The sequence below is a fragment of the Hordeum vulgare genome, chromosome 7H (genome assembly GCF_904849725.1).
Source record: "Hordeum vulgare subsp. vulgare chromosome 7H, MorexV3_pseudomolecules_assembly, whole genome shotgun sequence".
Taxonomy (NCBI): Eukaryota; Viridiplantae; Streptophyta; class Magnoliopsida; order Poales; family Poaceae; genus Hordeum; species Hordeum vulgare.
In genome coordinates, this window is record NC_058524.1 from 517,431,558 (window position 1) to 517,451,898 (window position 20,341).

At 43.5% G+C, this 20,341-nt stretch overlaps 1 protein-coding gene across 4 annotated transcripts; it reads left to right on the forward strand.

Moving 5' to 3' along the window:
- The first annotated feature begins 14,244 nt into the window (after nt 1–14,244).
- LOC123412629 (tRNA A64-2'-O-ribosylphosphate transferase) lies at nt 14,245–18,776 on the forward strand. Of its 4 annotated transcripts, XM_045105581.1 has the most exons (8): nt 14,245–14,655; nt 15,001–15,164; nt 15,634–15,811; nt 15,941–16,348; nt 16,465–16,568; nt 16,642–16,750; nt 17,879–17,938; nt 18,185–18,776. In XM_045105581.1, exons 1-8 carry the CDS (start codon nt 14,325–14,327, stop codon nt 18,352–18,354), a joined length of 1,524 nt encoding a protein of 507 aa, XP_044961516.1. In that variant the 5' UTR covers nt 14,245–14,324; the 3' UTR covers nt 18,355–18,776. The 4 variants fall into 4 exon arrangements, with proteins under 4 accessions (XP_044961516.1, XP_044961514.1, XP_044961513.1 ...); XM_045105579.1 differs by having other exon boundaries at nt 14,246–14,655; nt 15,634–16,348; nt 16,471–16,568; XM_045105578.1 differs by having other exon boundaries at nt 14,247–14,655; nt 15,634–16,348.
- Nucleotides 18,777–20,341: the final 1,565 nt, after the last annotated feature.

Sequence of the window (20,341 nt, forward strand, 5' to 3'; positions counted from 1 at the left end):
TATATATTTGACTGCAAAGTCACTATTCACTCTCATCATGCTGCTATTAAGTACCTTATGGAGAAGAAGGACACTAAGCCTAGGCTGATCAGATGGGTTCTCCTGCTACAGGAATTTGATTTGCATGTCATTGACCGAAAGGGTGCTGATAACCGTGTAGCAAATAACTTGTCTAGGCTAGAGAATGTCCTTGATGACCCACGACCTATTGATGACAGCTTTCCTGATGAGCAATCAAATGTCATCCGCACTTCACATAGTGCACCGTGGTATGCTGATTACGCAAACTATATCGTAGCCAAATACATACCACCCAGTTTCACCGATCAGCAAAAGAAGAAATTCTTATTTGATTTGAGACACTACTTTTGGGATGATCCTCACCTTTATAAGGAAGGAGTAGATGGTGTTATTAGACGTTCTGTGCCTGAGCATGAACAGGGACAGATCCTGCAGAAGTGTCATTCCGAGGCCTACGGAGGACACCATGTTGGAGACAGAACTGCTGATAAGGTATTGCAATCAGGTTTCTATTGGCCCACTCTCTTCAAGGATGCCCGTAAGTTTGTCTTGTCTTGTGACAAATGTCAAAGAATAGGGAACATTAGCAAACGTCAGGAAATGCCTATGAACTATTCACTGGTCATTGAACCATTTGATGTCTGGGGCTTTGATTATATGGGACCCTTCCCGAGCTCCAATGGGTACACTCACATCTTAGTTGGTGTGGATTACGTCACTAAGTGGGTAGAAGCTATCCCCACTAAAAATGATGATCACCACACCTCTATTAAGATGCTTAAAGAAGTCATTTTCCCAAGATTTGGAGTCCCTAGATATTTGATGACCGATGGCGGTTCACACTTCATTCATGGTGTTTTCCTCAAGATGCTCGCTAAGTATGGTGTCAACCATAGAGTTGCATCTCCTTATCATCCTCAGTCTAGTGGTCAAGTGGAGTTGAGTAATAGGGAGATCAAATTGATCCTACAAAACACCGTCAATAGATCTCGAAAGAACTGGTCTAGCAAACTTGACAAATGCACTATGGGCTTATAGGACTGCTTATAAGAATCCCATGGGCATGTCACCGTATAAAATGGTTTACGGTAAGGCCTGTCATTTACCTCTTGAGCTGGAACACAAAGCTTATTGGGCAATCAAAGAGCTCAACTTCGATTTCAAACTTGCCGGTGAGAAGTGGTTGTTTGATATCAGATCATTAGATGAATATAGGGCCCAGGCATATGAGAATGCCAAGTTGTTCAAGGAAAAGGTTAAGAGATGGCACGATAAACGAATACAGAAATGAGAGTTCAATGTAGGTAATTATGTCCTGCTATACAATTCTCGTTTGAGATTCTTCGCACGCAAGCTTCTCTCTAAATGGTAAGGTCCTTACGTTATCGAGGAAGTATATCATTCCGGTGCCATCGAAATCAATAACACGGAAGGAAATTTTCCTAGAGTGGTAAATGGGCAAAGAATCAAGCATTACATCTCTGGTACTCCCATAAATGTTGATACAAATATCATCAATGTCATAACTCCAGAGGAGTACATAAGGGATGTTTATCAGCCCGTTTCAGATCGTGAAAACGAAGAGGTATCAGTTTCGGTAAGAAATTGGACTCCCATGCTTTTCCAATAGGAAATTTCCTCCGTTTTGGAATTTTTGGAAAATTAGAAAAATAAAAAGCAGTCCAGAGAGCGCACGAGGCGGCCACAAGCTTGGAAGCCGCCACCTACCCCCCTGGTGGCGGATGGAGGGCTTGTGGGCACCTCGTGTGCCTCCCGGACTCCGTTTTCTTACGGAGCACTCCTTTTGGTCCAGAAAAAATCAATATATATATTCGCCCGAAGGTTTTGATCTCCGTATCGTGCAGTTTTCCTCTGTTTTCGTTTCGAGCTTGTTGTCTGCCGCAGATTTAGGTCAAGATGTCTTCTCAAGATTCAGAAGAAGAGATCTATGTGGCTGATGATCGTGCTAACTCTAGGATTTATGGGGACCTGGAACCATATGGCTGGACCACTGACGAGGAAGAGGACTATGAGCCCAAGGGGAAGGAACAAACGAGTTCCGATGAAGAGGAGGCTCCTCTACCTCAACCTGGACGCACTCATGTGGAGTTCAAGAGGTCAAGCCTTCCTGACCAAAGGAAGAAGCCTAAGACATTGTTTATCCCTTCTCGTTTCTTGTAGGAGAGTAAGCAGGAACTTTGCCATAGAGTGTTGAAACTTGAGGAGGAAAATGACGATCTGAGGGAGCAGAACTTTTTGCTCAAGTGGAAATTAGACAAGCTCAAGACTGCTTCAACAACTCCACCACCATCACCGCCAAAGGAAGACAACTAAGCATGGGTATGGGAAATCCCCTTGGCTTCTGCCAAGCTTGGAGGAGTTGCCCTGGTATCGTATCACCTTTATATCTTTTGCTTTTACCTTTGTTTTAGTTCGTTCATTTTCAGTTTTTATTTCTTCTTTTAGAGGAATAAGTCTTTAGTGTTTAGTTTGAGTCTTTTGTTTTTGTCTCTCCCCCGATGTATTCGAGCTTACGAGCTATATAATAAAGAGTATCTTAGTCAAGGGCTTTGCTTTGTGCCATGATCAAAAGTATGAAAAGAATGATATCATGAAAGATCATGAGATGATCTTATGGGAAGTGATAACTTCACATATGACACGTATGATGATTGAAACTTGTTGAGAATAAATCAACATAGACCTCAGTCACTGTTGCAATTAATAAGTAATAAGGAAAGAGAGGTTCACATATAAATATATCATCTTAGACACTTTTTACAATTGAGAGCACTCACCAAACTATTACATGCTTAGGAGTAGATGTTGGACGAGGAAGACAACATAATGAATTGTGTTTGCTTGGTTCCAAACAATGTTATATGATTAGAGATCCCTTAGCATGTGACGATTGCTTCCACCTCATATTAGCCAAAACTCCCGCACCAAGTAGAGATACTACTTGTGCATCCATAAACCTTCAACCCAGTTTTGCCATGAGAGTCCACCATACCTGCCTATGGATTGAATAAGATCCTTCAAGTAAGTTCTCATCGGTGCAAGCAATAAAAATTGCTCTCTAATATGTATGATCTATTAGTGTGTGGAAAATAAGCTTTATACGAACCTGTGATGAGAAAGACATAAAAGCGACAGACTGCATAATAAAGTTTTTTATCACAGGAAGCAATATAAAGTGACGTTCCTCCGCACTAAGAGGACACGCATTCAAACCTCAAAAGCGCATGACAACCTCTGCTTCCCTCTGCGAAGGGCCTATCTTGTACCTTTACTTTTTGCCATTGTAAGAGTCATGGTGATCTTCACCAATTCCCTACTTTTTCCTTTGTCTTGGCTACCGTCACATGCTTGGGAAAGATTTATATTCATATATCAACTTGGAGTTGAGTACTTATGCTTTATTGTTGTTGACTTTATCCTCGAGGTAAATAGTTGGGAGGCAAAACTATAAGCCCCTATCTTCCTCTATGTCCAGCTGAAACTTTGACACCATGAGTACCACGTGAGTTGTAACAATTGTGGAAAACAAAAGAGATGATTGAGTATGTGGGTTTGCCTTACAAGCTCTTATTTGACTCTTTCTGATGTTGTGATAAATTGCAATTGCCTCGATGACTTTGGACTGTTGTTGGTTACTTCTCGGTAAGGTTTTTGCTTCATGCTTTGCTTTGTGAAGGAATTGTTACTTTCCCATAAGAATCTTTATGATGTATTGCTGTTTTATGTGTGATCATGATGCGCTCATATTCGTATTATGTTTTATCGACACCTTCGTCCCTCAACATGTGGACATGTTTATAGAACTTGGTTTTCGCTTGAGGACAAGAGAGGTCTAAGCTTGGGGGAGTTGATACGTCCATTTTGCATCATGCTTTCATGTTGATAATTATTGCTTTATGGGCTGTTATATTACTTTGTGGTACCATATTTATGCCTTTTCTATCTTATTTTGCAAGGTTTATTTGAAGAGGGAGAATTCAGGCAGCTGGAATTCTGGACTGGAAAAGGAGCAAATCTTAGTCCACTATTCTGCACATCTCCAAATGCCCTGAAAATTTACGTGGAATTTTTTGGGATTATATAAAAAATACTGGGTGAAAGAAGTACCGGAGGGGAGTTACCACGGCGCCACAAGCCCTGCCACCGCCACCCCCCTGGTGGCGGATGGCAAGCTTGTGGGCTCCCTGACGGCCCACTAGCCCCCCTCTTTTTCTATATGAAGGGTTTCGTTCCAGAAAAAATCAATCGGGAGCTTTTTCATGGTTTCGCCGCTGCCACAAGGCGGAACTTGAGCAGATCCAATCTAGAGCTCCGGTAGGACGATCCGGCCAGGGAAACTTCCCTCCCGGAGGGGGAAATCGTCGCCATCGTCATCACCAACACTCCTCTCGTCGGAGGGGAGGCATCTTCATCAGCACCATCTGCTCTCCAATCCCTAGTTCATCTCTTGTAACCAATATCCGTCTCACGACTCCGATTGGTACTTGTAAGGTTACTAGTAGTGTTGATTACTCTTTGTAGTTGATGCTAGTTGGATTATTTGGTGGAAGAGTTTATGTTCAGATCCTTGATGCTATTCATTACACCTCTGATCATGATTATGATTATGCTTTGTGAGTAGTTACTTTTGTTCCTGGGGACATGGGATAAGTCATGCTGATAATAGTAATGTGAATTTGATATTCGTTCAGTATTTTGATATGTTGTATGTTGTTTTTCCTCTAGTGGTGTTATATGAACGTCGACTACATAACACTTCACCATACTTGGGCCTAGAGGAAGGCATTGGGGAGTAGTAAGTAGATGATGGGTTGCTGGAGTGACAGAAGCTTAAACCCCAGTCTATGCGTTGCTTCGTGAGGGGTTGATTTGGATCCACTAGTTTAATGCTATGGTTAGACGTTGTCTTAATTCTTCTTTCATAGTTGCGGATGCTTGCGAGAGGGGTTAATCATAAGTGGGATGCTTGTCCAAGTAAGGGCAGTACCCAAGCGCCGGTCCACCCACATATCAAACTATCAATGTAACGAATGTGAATCATATGAACATGATGAAACTAGCATGACAGAAATTCCCGTGTGTCATCGGGAGCGTTTTTCCTCCTATAAGACTTTGTTCAGGCTTGTCCCTTGCTACAAAATGGATTAGGCCACTTGCTGCACCGTTGCTACTACTTGTTACTTGTTACTTTTCGCTTGCTACGTTTCACCTCACTACACCATCGCTTGTTACCGCTACTTTCAGTGCTTGCAGTTATTACCTTGCTGAAAACCATTTATCAGAGCCTTCTGCTCCTCGTTGGGTTCGACACTCTTACTTATCGAAAGGACTACGATTGATCCCCTATACTTGTGGGTCATCAACTACCCTATTGTTAGTGATGTCGTCGTCTACTATAACAACGTTTCTGTAGTCTACATGTCAGCTAATCCAGAGCAACACCGACGGATGAAACTTATTGAGCTGGACATTCACTTAGTTCGCGAGAAAGTTTTCATTAACGCCCTATATGTTCTTCATGTTCCATCTAGCTCACAATTCATAGATATCTTCATGAAAGGACTACCGACGCCTCTGTTTTTGTAGTTCTGATCCAATCTTCATATCGGTGGCGGCTTGCCTCCTAGTTTAGACCACAGGGTGCCTTATATGACTCTACGGATCGTTGTCCAGATCAAATACGACTCACAGATCAACATACACATCGATTACCATGTTTAATTCAAGGGAAACGTTTTACGTCGGTGCATCGGCCGAACGCCTGGCCGGTCGCACCGTTCGCTTGCTCACGCAGCTCTCGCTACTAAGCCACCTGCGTGTCGTGTGACCGTACATCCCCATCTCATCCTTTCCCACGTGCTGGACCACTCTTTCCTATCTTCTTCTTCTTCCACAAGAGGTTTCCCTCCTTCCCACTGCTCACGAACCACTGCAAGCTCTCCCCTCGCCGCCAGTTAGACCTGCTCCGATCTGCGCCACCGAAGCTCTACCTTCCTTGTCGGTCCCGACCACACCAGAGCTGCAACCGGTTGAAGCTTTTTTCCATGGCCGCTTGTAGCTCTCGTCAATGCTAGTTGTAACTTTCACCGTCACCCCATAGCTCTCGCCAACGCTTGTTTTGTGGGAGTTTCACGGTGGAAGCTTTTTTCATACCGGCTGAAGCTTTTTTTCACGCCGGATGAAGCTTTTCTCCCATGGTTGCAGTTTTTTCCCATTCCGATTGAAACATTTTTCACAACGGTTGAAGCTTTTCCCGACGCTTGTTGAAGCTTTTTTTCTCGCCGGGTGAAGCTTTTCTGCCATGGTTGGAGTTTTTTCCCATTCCGATTGAAACATTTTTCACAGCGGTTGAAGCTTTTCCCGATGCTTGTTGAAGCTTTTTTTCTTGCCGGATGAAGCTTTTCTGCCATGGTTGGAGTTTTTTCCCATTCCGATTGAAACATTTTTCACAGCGGTTGAAGCTTTTCCCGACGCTTGTTGAAGCTCTTTTTCTCGCTGGGTGAAGCTTTTCTGTCATGGTTGGAGTTTTTTCCCATTCCGATTGAAACATTTTTCACAGCGGTTGAAGCTTTTCCCGATGCTTGTTGAAGCTTTTTTTCTTGCCGGATGAAGCTTTTCTGCCATGGTTGGAGTTTTTTCCCATTCCGATTGAAACATTTTTCACAGCGGTTGAAGCTTTTTCCGACGCTTGTTGAAGCTCTTTTTCTTGCCGGATGAAGCTTTTCTGCCATGGTTGGAGTTTTTTTCCATTCCGATTGAAACATTTTTCACAACGGTTGAAGCTTTTCCGGACGCTTGTTGAAGCTCTTTTTCTCGCCGGATGAAGCTTTTTTTTCTCTATGGTTGAACCTTTTCTTGACAATGATGGCGAGCGGCAACGGCAGGAGCTGCAAGGACAATGACCATCGGCGAGGACAGACGACTAGGGTGACGACCAGCGGCGAGGACAGCCGACGAGAGGTGGCGACGGGAGAAGGACCGCTCGACCGAAAGGGCAGGAACGGGGGAAGCTCCGATGTATGTTGGACGAAGACGGTCGACGAGGGGCTTGTGTTCGTGAGTTGAAGGTTAGGAGCGAGAGAGGAGATCCGACGATCAAGGATGGCCAGATCCGACGCACTTAATTCAAAACGACCTAGATTAACTTGCACGGTTGGTTACAAGTGGATCACCAATCTCGTCACATAAAATGTGATCACCCACCAGTATGTACTATAGCGTACAATTATGTGATGACCCACCAGTATGTACTATAGCAGGCCGGACGTACGCGGTGTTGTCGCTGCCGGCCGATCTCCCCCGGGGAGGGACCAGCCCGAAAGCAAGTTTTACCCCCGAAATAGCTCTGTAGTAGTACGATCGGTCACCAGCACCGATTCGGAATGACGTGCCGCCCCGACGCTGCATCTCGCCATCGCCACCCATGTCTAACGCTCCCAGACCGTACGGCACTTCTTTCATTTCTTTGATCCGGCCTCGACGGCCGTACACGCCATGCAAGCTCAGTCCGGAGGCAAGAAACCACACGAAACGGAGGGCGGATGAGCTCTGGTTTTCATTTTTTTGTCCGTGGAGAACCCCGCACGCTTGCGGCACTTCAGCTTACCAGTAAGAAATTCGAGGGAGAGAGACTGTTTGGTCCAGGAGACCACACAGAAAACATTGGAGTTCTGGAGACTGATCTCAGCATCCCGGGCTGGCGTGCTACGAGGCTAAGGATTCGGCTGATTATTCAAGTTCCTGTCACGCAAATAATTGAAGTAGCAGCTGTGCAACGTGAAGCATCGGTTCGGGTTCGGGGGCCAACTGATTGATCGCCGGCCACGAGGGAATCCGCAGTACAGGACGCCGGACGCAACAAGACAGGAGTCATCTCTCATCGCCCATGTCACCATGTGTTTACGTGGTCAAGTTCACACCGCCGCAGGCCGCACGACCAGTTTAATCTGGCCCTTCTGGCGGCCGTGATGTCACTCGTGCTGTGTCCCTCCGCATCACAAGGCCAGATGTAGTATTTGTTTTGCAAGATTGACGATCAACTCTTTTGTGACAGTTTCTTTTAAGATTCCATTAGGGACTGCAGGCAGATGTATATAAACATATCCAAAGTGTAGATTCATTATTCATTTTTACTGACAGGGAGAGGAATAGAATAGTCAAGTGTATCATGTTCATGCCTAATTTTCCATGGAAGATTTTTTAAACTAACTACTTTATTTGACGAGCATAGAAGGTGCCAAAACAAGACAACCAGCAAATGAGATGTACTTTGGTTTGATCGATCACGCCTGTCCTTTGTTTTTTTAGATTCAACCATGTCTGTCTTGATTCTCATGCAGCTGGCCACCTGGAAGAATTGCACTTGATTACAGATTCAAGTCTTACGATGCTTTACCAAAAAAAGTCTTTCAAGATGTTTTACTAATTATTCCTACCTTGATGGAGTAGCTTTGTTGCATGGCCCACTATTATAGATTAAACAACCGGGAAAAAAATAACTTCATGCTAGCTTTGCATTCAGATCATTGACAGTTAACATTAAATATTCCAAAATAAATTGTAATCATATATATTCACGAGACCACTTATCATATTCCTTTAATATAAGGGCATCTTCACCACCGACCCTCAAACCGGACAATGCATTTGTATGCGGACAGAAGGACTAGTGCGCTGACACGAATACGGGGACTGACCATCCAAAGTTGTCCACATATGTTCATTTACAATTTTAAAGAAATCTAAGGAAAATTGAACTAACTTTATGCATATTTAAACATACCGGACCATATTCATTCATACTTGAATAATTATTACAAAAACCATGTGCTTTTCATTTAAATTAAATAAAATTCATTGCTTTTAAACATATTTCAACTAAACCCTACTTTAAAACTAGTATAAATGACCGCGACGCCCGTTTCTCATGTTCGGTCGGCCATGAGCCCCTAAAACTGAAGTGAGCCCGCCAAGCTTGGCTTCAACGGGAGGGGAGGAGTGATGGTCTACCCGTGACACAAGCGTCGACGACCTTCCATGCGCTACTCTTCCTCATTGTCGACGGCGCCCGCAGACGTGTCGGTTTCGTGGTCATGGCGATTGGGCATGGCCATGGCAAAGTTGGCAACCTTGTCCTCGTCCTCACTCTTCACATAGATCTCATCAACCGCCTCGTTGAACTCCGTGAAGGCGCCTATACCGCCAGTGGTCGCGGTGGATGTTGTGGGCAGAGTGATAGGACTCGATCATCGCCTCCTACTTAGGCATGTCCACGTCCACCCTGATTCAATCATGCTGACTACGAGATGCTCCTATGCACGTTGGTGCTCATCAAGGAGGAGGGTGTTGCACTCCAGGACGACATGTGCCTGCTGGAACGGAACCCGACACTCTTTTGATACCATCTCGATGTAGTGAGCATGGGCCTCGCCGATGGTGATGCCGACATTGGCCGGCGAGGATGGTAGCGTCGACTCGTTGTTGGCCGCCTCTTTCACTCGGTCGGCCGCAACGTTGGCATCCATCTGCCCGCCAACATGCCAGTCCGCAACAATCTCATGTTTTTTGCTCAGACAAGAGGTTGTTCCACACGGCTTTGGAGCTCGAGGAGGCCATGGCGGGCATGATGCAGACAGGAGAAAGGGAGCAGAGAATGTTGGACGCGGCTATGGCCGGGCTTGTGGATTATATAGTAGGCGGATGGCAGGGCAACTAGCAAGGTGATGAATGGTGGGCGGCAGACTGATTATGTGATGCAGTTCGCCAGTAACCGCATATTTTTTATGTAGGTAGGCGGACGGATGGGCGGTCGTTTGAACGTCGGACAAACGCATGCACCAGGAACCGGTGAGGGCCGCCCTTTCAGCGAGCGCGCCTCTTCAATGCCTCGGCGTTGAGAGATCTTGCGTCGCTTTAAGCCGGCATGAATGCGACAGTGATACTTTAGAGCGGTGTTGAATGCTCTAGGCGGGGAAAGATGCGGGCATGGAAGAGGGGTTTCTGGTGGACCAAGTTTGTCAAACGCGGGCGCGGCAGCGGTCGAACCCCCCCCCCCCCCCCCCCCCCATCCCTAGTTTGTTTCTGGTCTGTTCTGGGGGGAGGGGGGATTATGCAGCCCAAATACAGGTCCATGTTAAATGGTAAAACACGTCTGAATCGTTCTGTCTAGACGGTTTAAGGATTGACACTGAAGATGCCCTAGCAATTAAGGCTACTATCTGAAATATTTTGAAATTCCGGCGAGTAATTTTCGAAGACTTCACATGATAGATAACATTCCTCAAAAAAACATGATAGACACCAACCCAACTTCTTTTTAGTCGTGTCCTCTTTGGTTTGCACACCCTCCTTTAGTCCACCCTTTTTAGGGGGGAATTCTTTTTGTGCTCCTTAGTCTTTTAAAAGATACTTATGGATAGTGCACAGGTCAACAGAATGCAATGATTTTGACATTCAATACCTTGGTCAATATAGGCATACTAGTTGCAGCGAAGTGTGGCCAAATTTTAACCAAGGACCAAATGCAACGAGTATCATGCTTGCTATTATGGTGGGGCTGCGATAGCTGCCTGGGCTTCAAATGAAAATTAATATCGAGCTGGTCCTGTATGACCTGTCGACTTCAACAGGATTTGTTAACGAACAAAAAATGAACTGATAAGGTGTACTTGACTAGTCAATTACTCCCTCCGTCTTTAAATAAATGTTGTTCATCTAATATAAAATTTATACTGATTTAATACTAAATTTCCGATACTTATTTTAAAACAGAGAAAGTACTTATTAAGGCAGCAATTCAATAAGTTGCACAGGTACAGCAGATTTGACTGAACATTTGCATATCGAGTTGGCCAAGTTGCTTGAATGAGAGGGTTTTTCAGAGGTTCCTTGAGATTCAGACGGATATCGACGAATATTGGATGAAAGGACAACTTGGTACTACAGGGACAGGGATAATCACATCGAAACACACCAATTTTGTGAAAAAGACTGCCTACCAGCAAGCTCAAGGGGTGAGACAAGCTGACAATTTCACTGACAGTGAGTTAAGACTCAGGTGCTGTCTGTTTCCTGCTGGAAGTTAGATGCAGCAAGAATGCATGAGATGTTAACACCTCAGATGCAACGCATATCGCTGACGGAAGGGTGACAAGTAATCTACAATCAATCGGGGTGGCGCATGATCATGTGTATCAAGTTGTGAATCAAGTTCAGACGAGTTTTTTAGTACATCAAAACATATTCAAAATATATCTCATTTGAAATCCCTCGTCACCCTAAACATGAATATGAAAACAAAATTTAATTTGAACTTCTGGTTCAAAGAATATGAAAAATCGAAAATAGAAAGCCAAAAGAAAAATAAAGTTGCATGCCCCACACCTGGGTGCTGCAAATCCCCTCCCCTGTTTTCACAAGCGTAACAGAAATTCTAGTCCTCAGAGTTGAGTTTGTTTTATTTATCTATAGCAAAATGAGTTGTTAAAGATCAACGCCATTTTTACGATTCATGGCAACATTCTTTACTAGAGTTTTCTATGCCTCGATGTGGTGGCCTAGCAGTAGCGTAGCCAGCTCAATAATTCAGGGTGGTTCAATAATAAAACTTTCATTTATACTTAATTATTTATATTATATTTTACTTATTTTTCGCTATAATATATAGGTTGTAGATAAATCTCAGGGTGATCCATGGACCACCCGGACCCAACCCCCCCCCCCCCCCAGCTACGCCACTGTGTCCTAGGCTAAGGAAAAAATGGTGGACCATAAAAGTATGATGAATGAACCAAGTGCAAATTAATGGATTTTCTCCAAGATGAACTCGTTACTCATGTGAAGTTTACTTCGATGGTGCTAACCTTGTGGATGATCTTGATAGCTAGGCATAAGGTGATTCATGATGGGGAGTTCCAAAGCAACCTCTCAAGTCTCCACTCACCCTTTTGTCTAGAGGTTCCTAGTTGATTTGCAAGTGACTTCAAAATAAGTTAATTAGATTATTCAAGTAAAACAAGTGCAACCGAAGAGTTATATTTGGCTGACCCCTCTAAAGGATAGGGCAAAGATAAATGTAGACGATGCATTTTCAAGGACAGGGTGCATGAGGTCATGGAAGTAGTGTGTCGAAATTATCATGTGTATTTACTATTTAGGCTCCTCTGAGGTTGTTTTCCAAGAAACCAATGATGCTCGGATGCTTGAAGCTTGATCTTGCTAGCGAGGGAGGCCCTTGCCCTAGTGGACAATTGATGATAGATACATAGACTGCATATTGCCTCTGATTATCTCTTAGTTGTCTGGATCGGGCGACTGAAAGCATTGGTACTAGTGGGGACAGGGCCTATAGCCCCGGCCCGTAAGGGGCTTTAGTCCCGGTTCACCAACCGGGACTAAAGGCCTAACCTTTTCGTCCCGACCCTCTTACACGTCGGGACTAAAGGTGCTTCACGTGGGCGCCTCATAGCACCCCAGAGGCAGGTCCTTTAGTCCCGGTTCGTTACACGGTCCGGGACTAAAGATTTTCATACGATCTTGAATTTGGCTATTTTGTCTATTTTGGCTATTTTGGGCCAGCCTATTTTGGCTCTAGAATTTGCATACGATCTTGAATTTAAATGATAAAAAAGTAAAATTGTTTACCTCAACAAGACGAATAACTTTTCGAAAACTTATTCATTTAAGGCCATCTTGAAAACGGAATCAAGCAAGCCAAATTTTGTTGTCAACACAAGCCCCTTTGAACTTGTCATAACTCTCGCATCCAAACTCCGGTCCGTGTTATCCTTATAATATTCATCGTGGGGAGGGCTATCCGATGGTGACCTCCAAACTCAATTTGACTTCATCTTTCAATGGGCTCATGCCATTGTTTGTGCTCCTTCTCTTTTCTTTTTTCTCGTGTCACTTTTGAAACTTAACAAGTCATTAAAAATATCCATACAAGAGGAGGTGGTCACTATAACGCAATTATCCGGGAGATAAACACTCGCTCTAAGTCCTATGAGGAATGCAGAAACACCGATGAAAAGAGAAATCGAACTTTGAAGCTGCGCATTTTGCAAAATTTGCATTGTCGCTAAATACTTGACGACGTATATAGCTTGTTGAGCCGCATGTAATATCCCGTAAACTGTCTAATTAATCAAATTTCCTCCATATCGAAATATAAGATGTTTATTACAGATTTGCTGCAACTATGTATAAATTTGATACACTGATCCACACATGCAACAACTTTTTAGTGCAGGTTTGCTACAAACGCGGTTAAATTTGCTACAAGCCTTTTCTTTCTTGTTGCACCTTGTTCACTAAAAAAGTTGCATTCACGTTTGGTTGCAACTCGAGTTCGTTGAATTTTTTTGCTACAACCGGCGTTTGATTTTTGCTACAACCGTCTTAATTTTTGCTACAACCGGCATCATTTTTTGCTGCAACCGTTCACTAAAAAAGTTGCATACACGTTCGTCAGAGTTGCAACCCGAGTTCACCGGATTGTTTTGCTACAACCCTTTTTTTTCTACCACGCATCATCAGCTTCGTTTTTTTGCTACGATCACGTAAATATTTTTTTGTCTACAACTTTTTTGTTGTTGTAACCGTTGATGAAATTGTTGCATCGTGAATGAATTTTGTTGCATCGAGGAAAAAATGCTGCATGAAGATCTAACGGCGCGGCCCGCGTACAGCTGACGGGTCGGGCGGCCCGCACGCGGAGCATTGCCCTAAAAATATCCATACAAGAGGATGTGGTCACCATGACGCAATTATCCGGGAGATAAACACCCGCTCTAAGTCCTATGAGGAATGCAGAAACACCGACGAAAAGAGGAATCGAACTTTAAGCTACGCATTTTGCAAAATTTGCATTGTCGCTAAGTACTTGACGACATATAGCTTGTTGAGCCGCTTGTAATAATTCGTAAACTGTCTGATTAATCAATATTTCCTCCATATCGAAATATAAGATGTTAGTGTAAAAAAACGTCATCTTATATCTTGATGAAGAGGGGGTAAAATTTATCAAGGTTTTTTCCTTGAAAGTTCCTAAAGCATCACGGATCTTCTATTTACTTCGGAAAACAAATCTCTTTCGGACTGCCTTTACCTTGCACTGTTTGATTAGCTCACGGTGTACTAGGTCTGACGGTGGCACTGAGGAAATCCGCAGTAACAAAAAGGGAAAAGAGGCGGCGACGTGCGCCTGACACAGACCAAACCGGTACCTCCTCCGAGTCCGAGCCGCCACTCTGCTCAGGAACCAGAGCCCGCATCTTCTCCCCATGGCGGCGGCGGCGGCGGCGGCGGCGGCGGCGGCAGAGCACGCGGCCGAGGAGGGGACGCTGAGCATCTACAAGGCGGCGAGGCGCATCAAGCGGCGGGAGAGCACCCTGTACAACGCGCTGCGGAGCGTGGCGGACGACGCGGCCTTCGTGGCCGAGATCGCGGCGCTCTGGCCGGCGCTGCCGCTGGTCGCCAACCTCCGCTGCGGCCTCTGGTACGCGCAGCCGCGCTCCCTCGCCGCCACCTGCTACTTCAAGTCCACCGACGGCCACGCCGGCAACTGGGGCTTCTCCACCGCCCGCCTCAATCTCCACCTCGCCCTCCTCGCCGGTATATTGTGCATCTCGCTCCCCACCTGTTCGTTGTACAACTTGTAGTAAGCAGTTCATATCCAGAAGTAGGGGTGCGGAGAAATTTTGCCTCTCTGAATCATTAATGATTCAATTTCGTTCGCTTGGGGTTAATTCAAATATCCACTGCCAAAAGTGTGAATATGAGTGCAGAACTGCAGATATGCTCATCATTTGAACTCTTGAACTATTGCGTATACAGTGCTATATATTGAATATACAGTATGTTTTTGGCGACAATGGAATGGAGAGTGCAATATGCCTGAACTTTTGGGGATTTAGCTTAAGTTGAGCATAATTTGTTTTGTTGGCACCCTTTGAGCAGGGGAAAGAGGAGGGTGCATAATAGTTGATTCAACAAGGAAAGGGAAACGATTTCCTGATAGCATGGCAAAGACCATACCCATTTGGTGCTGTGTTCTCAATCGAGCCATTCAGAGGCATCGACTGCAAGCTATCAACCAAGGTAGCGGATTGAAATCTGAAATGGTTGGTATGCCTGTATTTGCGAATCACTATATTTGAAATTTGTACGGTAGACCACACGTTTCAGTATGCCTGTTTTAGCATTATCCTCATATTAATTTAATGTCTAGGACCAAGCTATTATTAGTTTATTACTCTAGAAAACTACATGGCAAAACAAGAGCGGCAGTGCTAATTTCATGATTTATCATGGCATCCACTTTACTATCAACATTGCTATTTGGGATGAATTCACAACTCGCAACCGTATATTGTCGTTTACTTTCTCCCACCGATTCATATTAATTGACGCAGCTTTAGTATAACTTTGTACTAAAGCAGCATCAATTAATTTGGATTGGAGGGACTACAGTATCTCTTCCTTTTCTGTTATTTGAGCCTTTGTTTCCATGTTGAGGATTGTTCTTTTTGCAAGAATAATATAATTATGTGTTCACTTGTTCTCACAATGTTCCATAATTTTGTCTGCTAGTCAGCTGTTGCATCAAACGGGGATGCTGAAGAGTACTCTGGTTCATCAAACTGGGATAGCTCAGTTCATCTTCCTGTATGGGTTCTAGAAACCGAGAAAAATGCAATAGAGGGGCGTATTGAAGAATGGACGGACCTATTTGAATCTTGTGGTGCAGACATTCATTCTCTTGCATTAGGTTTGCGAAAACCACTCCGTCCACTGTGGATATCACAAAACACACGTATATGGTTGAATGAAGTACCAGATCATCAGTTATGGGACTTCACTCCCATCATATTAATTTCAGCATCTGCATCTGGTACAGTGGCTACACAAAGGACCTCGTCGGAATTCAGCTGGCGCTATATTCCTGGTGCAGGAGATGATGAAGAGAGTTGGGCACGTGGTCTAACTCCTACATTATTCTGGAAGCATTCGTACGATCTACTTGATGGTGGACCAGATCTTTGTAATCAGTTAGTTGCTGATATTGTTGAAAAGGATAGGGTTTACCGTGCACAGAGGGGTGAACATTCTCCACAAGTTATAGTTAAGCATGCAAAGTGCTCAAGCCATGGACTCGAACCCTACACGGGAGATCATACAATTATCACACAACCTATGAACTCAAACCCTTCTACTATTGCTCCAGCAAATACACAATACTCCAATGGTGGTCATGTAGTCTTCTGGATTGGAACATCAAACCTTGCAGTAGCATCTACCATGCAAGGTATACTGATTAACTGTGCACCAGCTTTAATAGCGTTGTTCATTTACCAAATAATAATTAGTTTACATAGCAAAGAACCTTAATGATAGTGTTTTTATGTCCTTTTATTTATGTAGTTGCAGATGGCTTGGCTGATATGGATTGCATATTGAATTGTGACAGCACATCAAGATTGCCTTCTAGTTCATCAGAAGATTCTTACCTTGAACTACCTATTGTGGTCAGTGATATTGTTTTTACCCTTTGTGTTTCCTTTTTATTCAGACATCAACTTCTATATTTCCGTTTTGCAGGGTTCCAAGGATGAGCGATTTTCTTTGTTAAAAAATCTTCCTAAAGCGGTTAGCTTTGCAAAGAAAAATCTAATCGCAGGGAGAAAAATGCTGCTATGTTGTCAAAATGGTGAGTTGACAAAGTTCACCTACCAAAAGAAAATATTGCATGCACTTTCCTTGTACCGTGTAGAAAACTATACCATTTGTGAACACGTTATTACTCCATCTGATCCATATTAATTGCCGCAGATTTTGTAACTTTGTGTTTGTCTTGAAAAATTGTTATAAATTTAGTGAAAACTTGTTATGATATTTTCAAGCAAACACCCAAAGAGTCAGGCCTTGTACCGAGGGATTATATTATTATAAATAACCCCTTCGGAACTAAAAATTTTCAAATACCAGCATCCAAACTTATTTTAAAGCTTGAGTGCACAGCACCGCTAAACTCTAAAACCAGACAACAACACCCCCCCCCTCTCCCTGGATCAGTTCAAAGCAGTTTTGACTATTTCAAAGTGTGTTTAGATGTCTTGGCACCTATTTTTCTGGCACTTGACCTCTGCATCATCGCGTGCGTTAAGTGAAAATTTCAGGGAAACTAGTTTATTCCCAAAAATTTCAAGATTGAAAACATTTGGTCATATTTATAATTTTATTTCTTGTTGTTTTGAACTTGGAAAATCAGGAGGAAATACATTTTTAACTTCGGGTGTTTGTTTTGAAAAATTGTTGAACTTATGAAAGACCTTACTCTTATATATTTTCAAGTTTTTTCTTTTGAGTGATCTGGAGGTACTGTGGCAGACAGTGTGTGCAGCATCTCATCTAAAACCACTTTGAAATAGTCAAAACCGGTACTGTACCTTATTTTCAGCGCTGAGGGTTATATTTATCCAGTTTTAGTGTCTAGGATAGCCAGACAGTTTAGGGATGCAAAATCCCCCCCCTATAAATGATCCTTTTTGGTTATGTCGGTGGAGAAAGTGCGCTAGAGTGGCTCCCTTTGCTGGCTGTTAAATGGTTCCGTGCCAGTGTTCATTGGTCATGCCACAAACAATGATTTGGCCCAAATGAGTTAACTTTAGACTCCTATGGTGGCAAGTAAACGCCACATCACCAAGTATCGTGTAACAACCACAAATCATTTTTGGTAATAGGTTAGCGTGGGCATTATTTGTTCGAATAACATTATTTAGCAAAAAGTTTATGTCCATGCTTGTTGTCTTAACTCCTTTTTTACCTGCCCTTTCAGGAGAAGATATAAGCATTTGTGTGGCCTTGGCAATAATCACACGGTTATTCAGTGACACTGGTAAGCATAATCATGAATGCAACTGCAATTATTGATTTCATTCAAGAGTAAATAGGGATTCCGTTCTTATTTGTCCGCATAGCTGTATGACATACAAATTTATTTTTCTGCGCTCATTTCTAACCATGGATAACCATGTTGCAATCAAATCTTGTTGAATACTAGGTAATGCTCTGTAGAACTATATATACGTCAACTAAGTCGTGTCTATTCATCTTGAACTAATCGGTACCTATTTATCTCAAGGGTGCTTCGACTGCGGCGAATCTTTTATGAGAAGAGACATCACCAAGTTGGAGATGAGGAAGAGGCTAGTATTCATTTGCAAATATGCCATTAATGCACGGCCATCTAGGGGAAACTTGAGGCAGGTCTATGGTTTCCTATGCAACGAAAAGGAACAGCTGCCCTGCTAGTTCTGTGGAAAAATATATCCGTTGAGGCATTCGTTTTGATCAGTTGCCACAGAATAGACAGGTTTGGGCTTGTGCTTCTTCATTCTCGGACGATCTTCTAGTGTTTGAAGAATTGATGATCGCTAGTTGTCCTTTGAATAGCTCAAGCAACACCGTCGAAATGCACACCATACTGATCAACATTTCTTCATTATAATGAAAACGGAAAACCGTTTACATACTGGCAAGTGGCAACAACCAAATACCCAAGTAAATTCTTTGAACTTACTTCTATATTGTGTCTTTTTGCAAGAGCACCGACCTTTTTCATACTTGTGAGAGAGCTTGTAATGATGGAGCCACAGTTTTGGGTCGGTTTATCTTAACGATTTGTAACATTATTATTTGTACCAACTCATAATTCCACATACACCCATTTATTCGTTCTTCGAGCCTTTACTACTGTTTTTAGCGTGTATAGTTGGGAAACTCGACCTAACGAATCAAGATGTGAAGTGCTCGTCTTGAATCATAATACTAGTGTGGAAAGAAAGCTTGGAGGAAGTACTCTGTCCTAAGCAATACCTGCTTGTAACTGTACGAATTGAGCTCCTTAACATGTCTATGACACGATGATGTTGCGCTGTGACTAGATCGTGGTAGGGTTTATAGTCCTTTGATAAGTTTGAAGATTTTCTTTTGTGTTATGTTATGCCTACTCTAACGGGACAATTCTGTAACGTCCAAGATGCGATCTTATACTTATTCTGACATGAGGGCCTCGACAGGAATAGAAGTGCATCTCGTCGTTTCACAAGAATGGATATCGTTACAAGTACATGTACTGAAAAAAGAGTATATGGAATTGGCTTACACTCGTCACAAGCTACATCGAAGTCACATCAATACAATACATAAATATCATGAAAAAGAGCAGGGTCCGTCGGTCCGACTACGGGCGAAAACAAATGAGAAAAGAACGACGTCCATCCTTGCTAACCCAGGCTGTCGGTTTGGAACCCATTCTAGATCGATTAAGAAGAAGAAGAAGAAACTTCAAATGAACAATCATCGCGCTCACGTCAAAGTAACCTTTACCTGTACCTGCAACTGGTGTTGTAGAAATCTGTGAGCCACAGGGGACTCAGCAATCTCATTTTCAAAGGTATCAAGGCTAGCTAAGCTTAATGGTGAGGTATGGTTAAGTGGTGAGACTGCAGCAAGCGTCTAAGCATTTATTTGAGGTGGCTAACTTACGAGTACAAGAATAAAGAGGGGGATGATCTACGCATAGCAGACGTGAACTACTGATGATCAAATAAATGATCTTGAACACCTACTTACGTTAGACATAACCCCACCGTGTCCTCGATCGGAGAAGGAGCTCACGAAAGAGACAGTCACGGTTACGTACTCAGTTGGCATATTTTAATTAAGCTTACTTCAAGTTATCTAGAACCGGATGTTAAACAAAGTTTCCACGTTCCCACATAACCGCGGGCACAGCTTTCCGAAAGATTTAACCCTGCAGGGGTGCTCCAACTAGTCCATCACAAATTACCACAAGCCGCAAAGAAATCCTCGATCACGAAACTCGCGATCTCGTCGGACTCCTTAGTGGAAAACCTCAACTCTGAGATTACCCAAAGCTTCACCAGAATCCCGATGCACAAGACATTCGTCAAAGGTAAAACTAATCCAGCAAGGCCGCCCGACGTGTCGACGATCCCGATCGGAGCCGCGTATCTCGTTCTCAGGAAACGACCGATTGTCCAAACTTCCGGTAGGCCAAACACAGAGTTGCCCCTGGTAGCCATCGGCGGTTGATAGGTTGGACCAACACTCATGCGGAGCACTGGCCCGGGGGTTGATTAATTACTCCGCGGGTGCCGGTGGGTCCCTATGCATTTTTATTAGGTTATTAGACAAATGTAGTACCGAAGTTGGGCCTTGCCAGACCAGTTTTAATCTAGGACGAATTATCAAGGGGGTCCCCATAACAACCCCG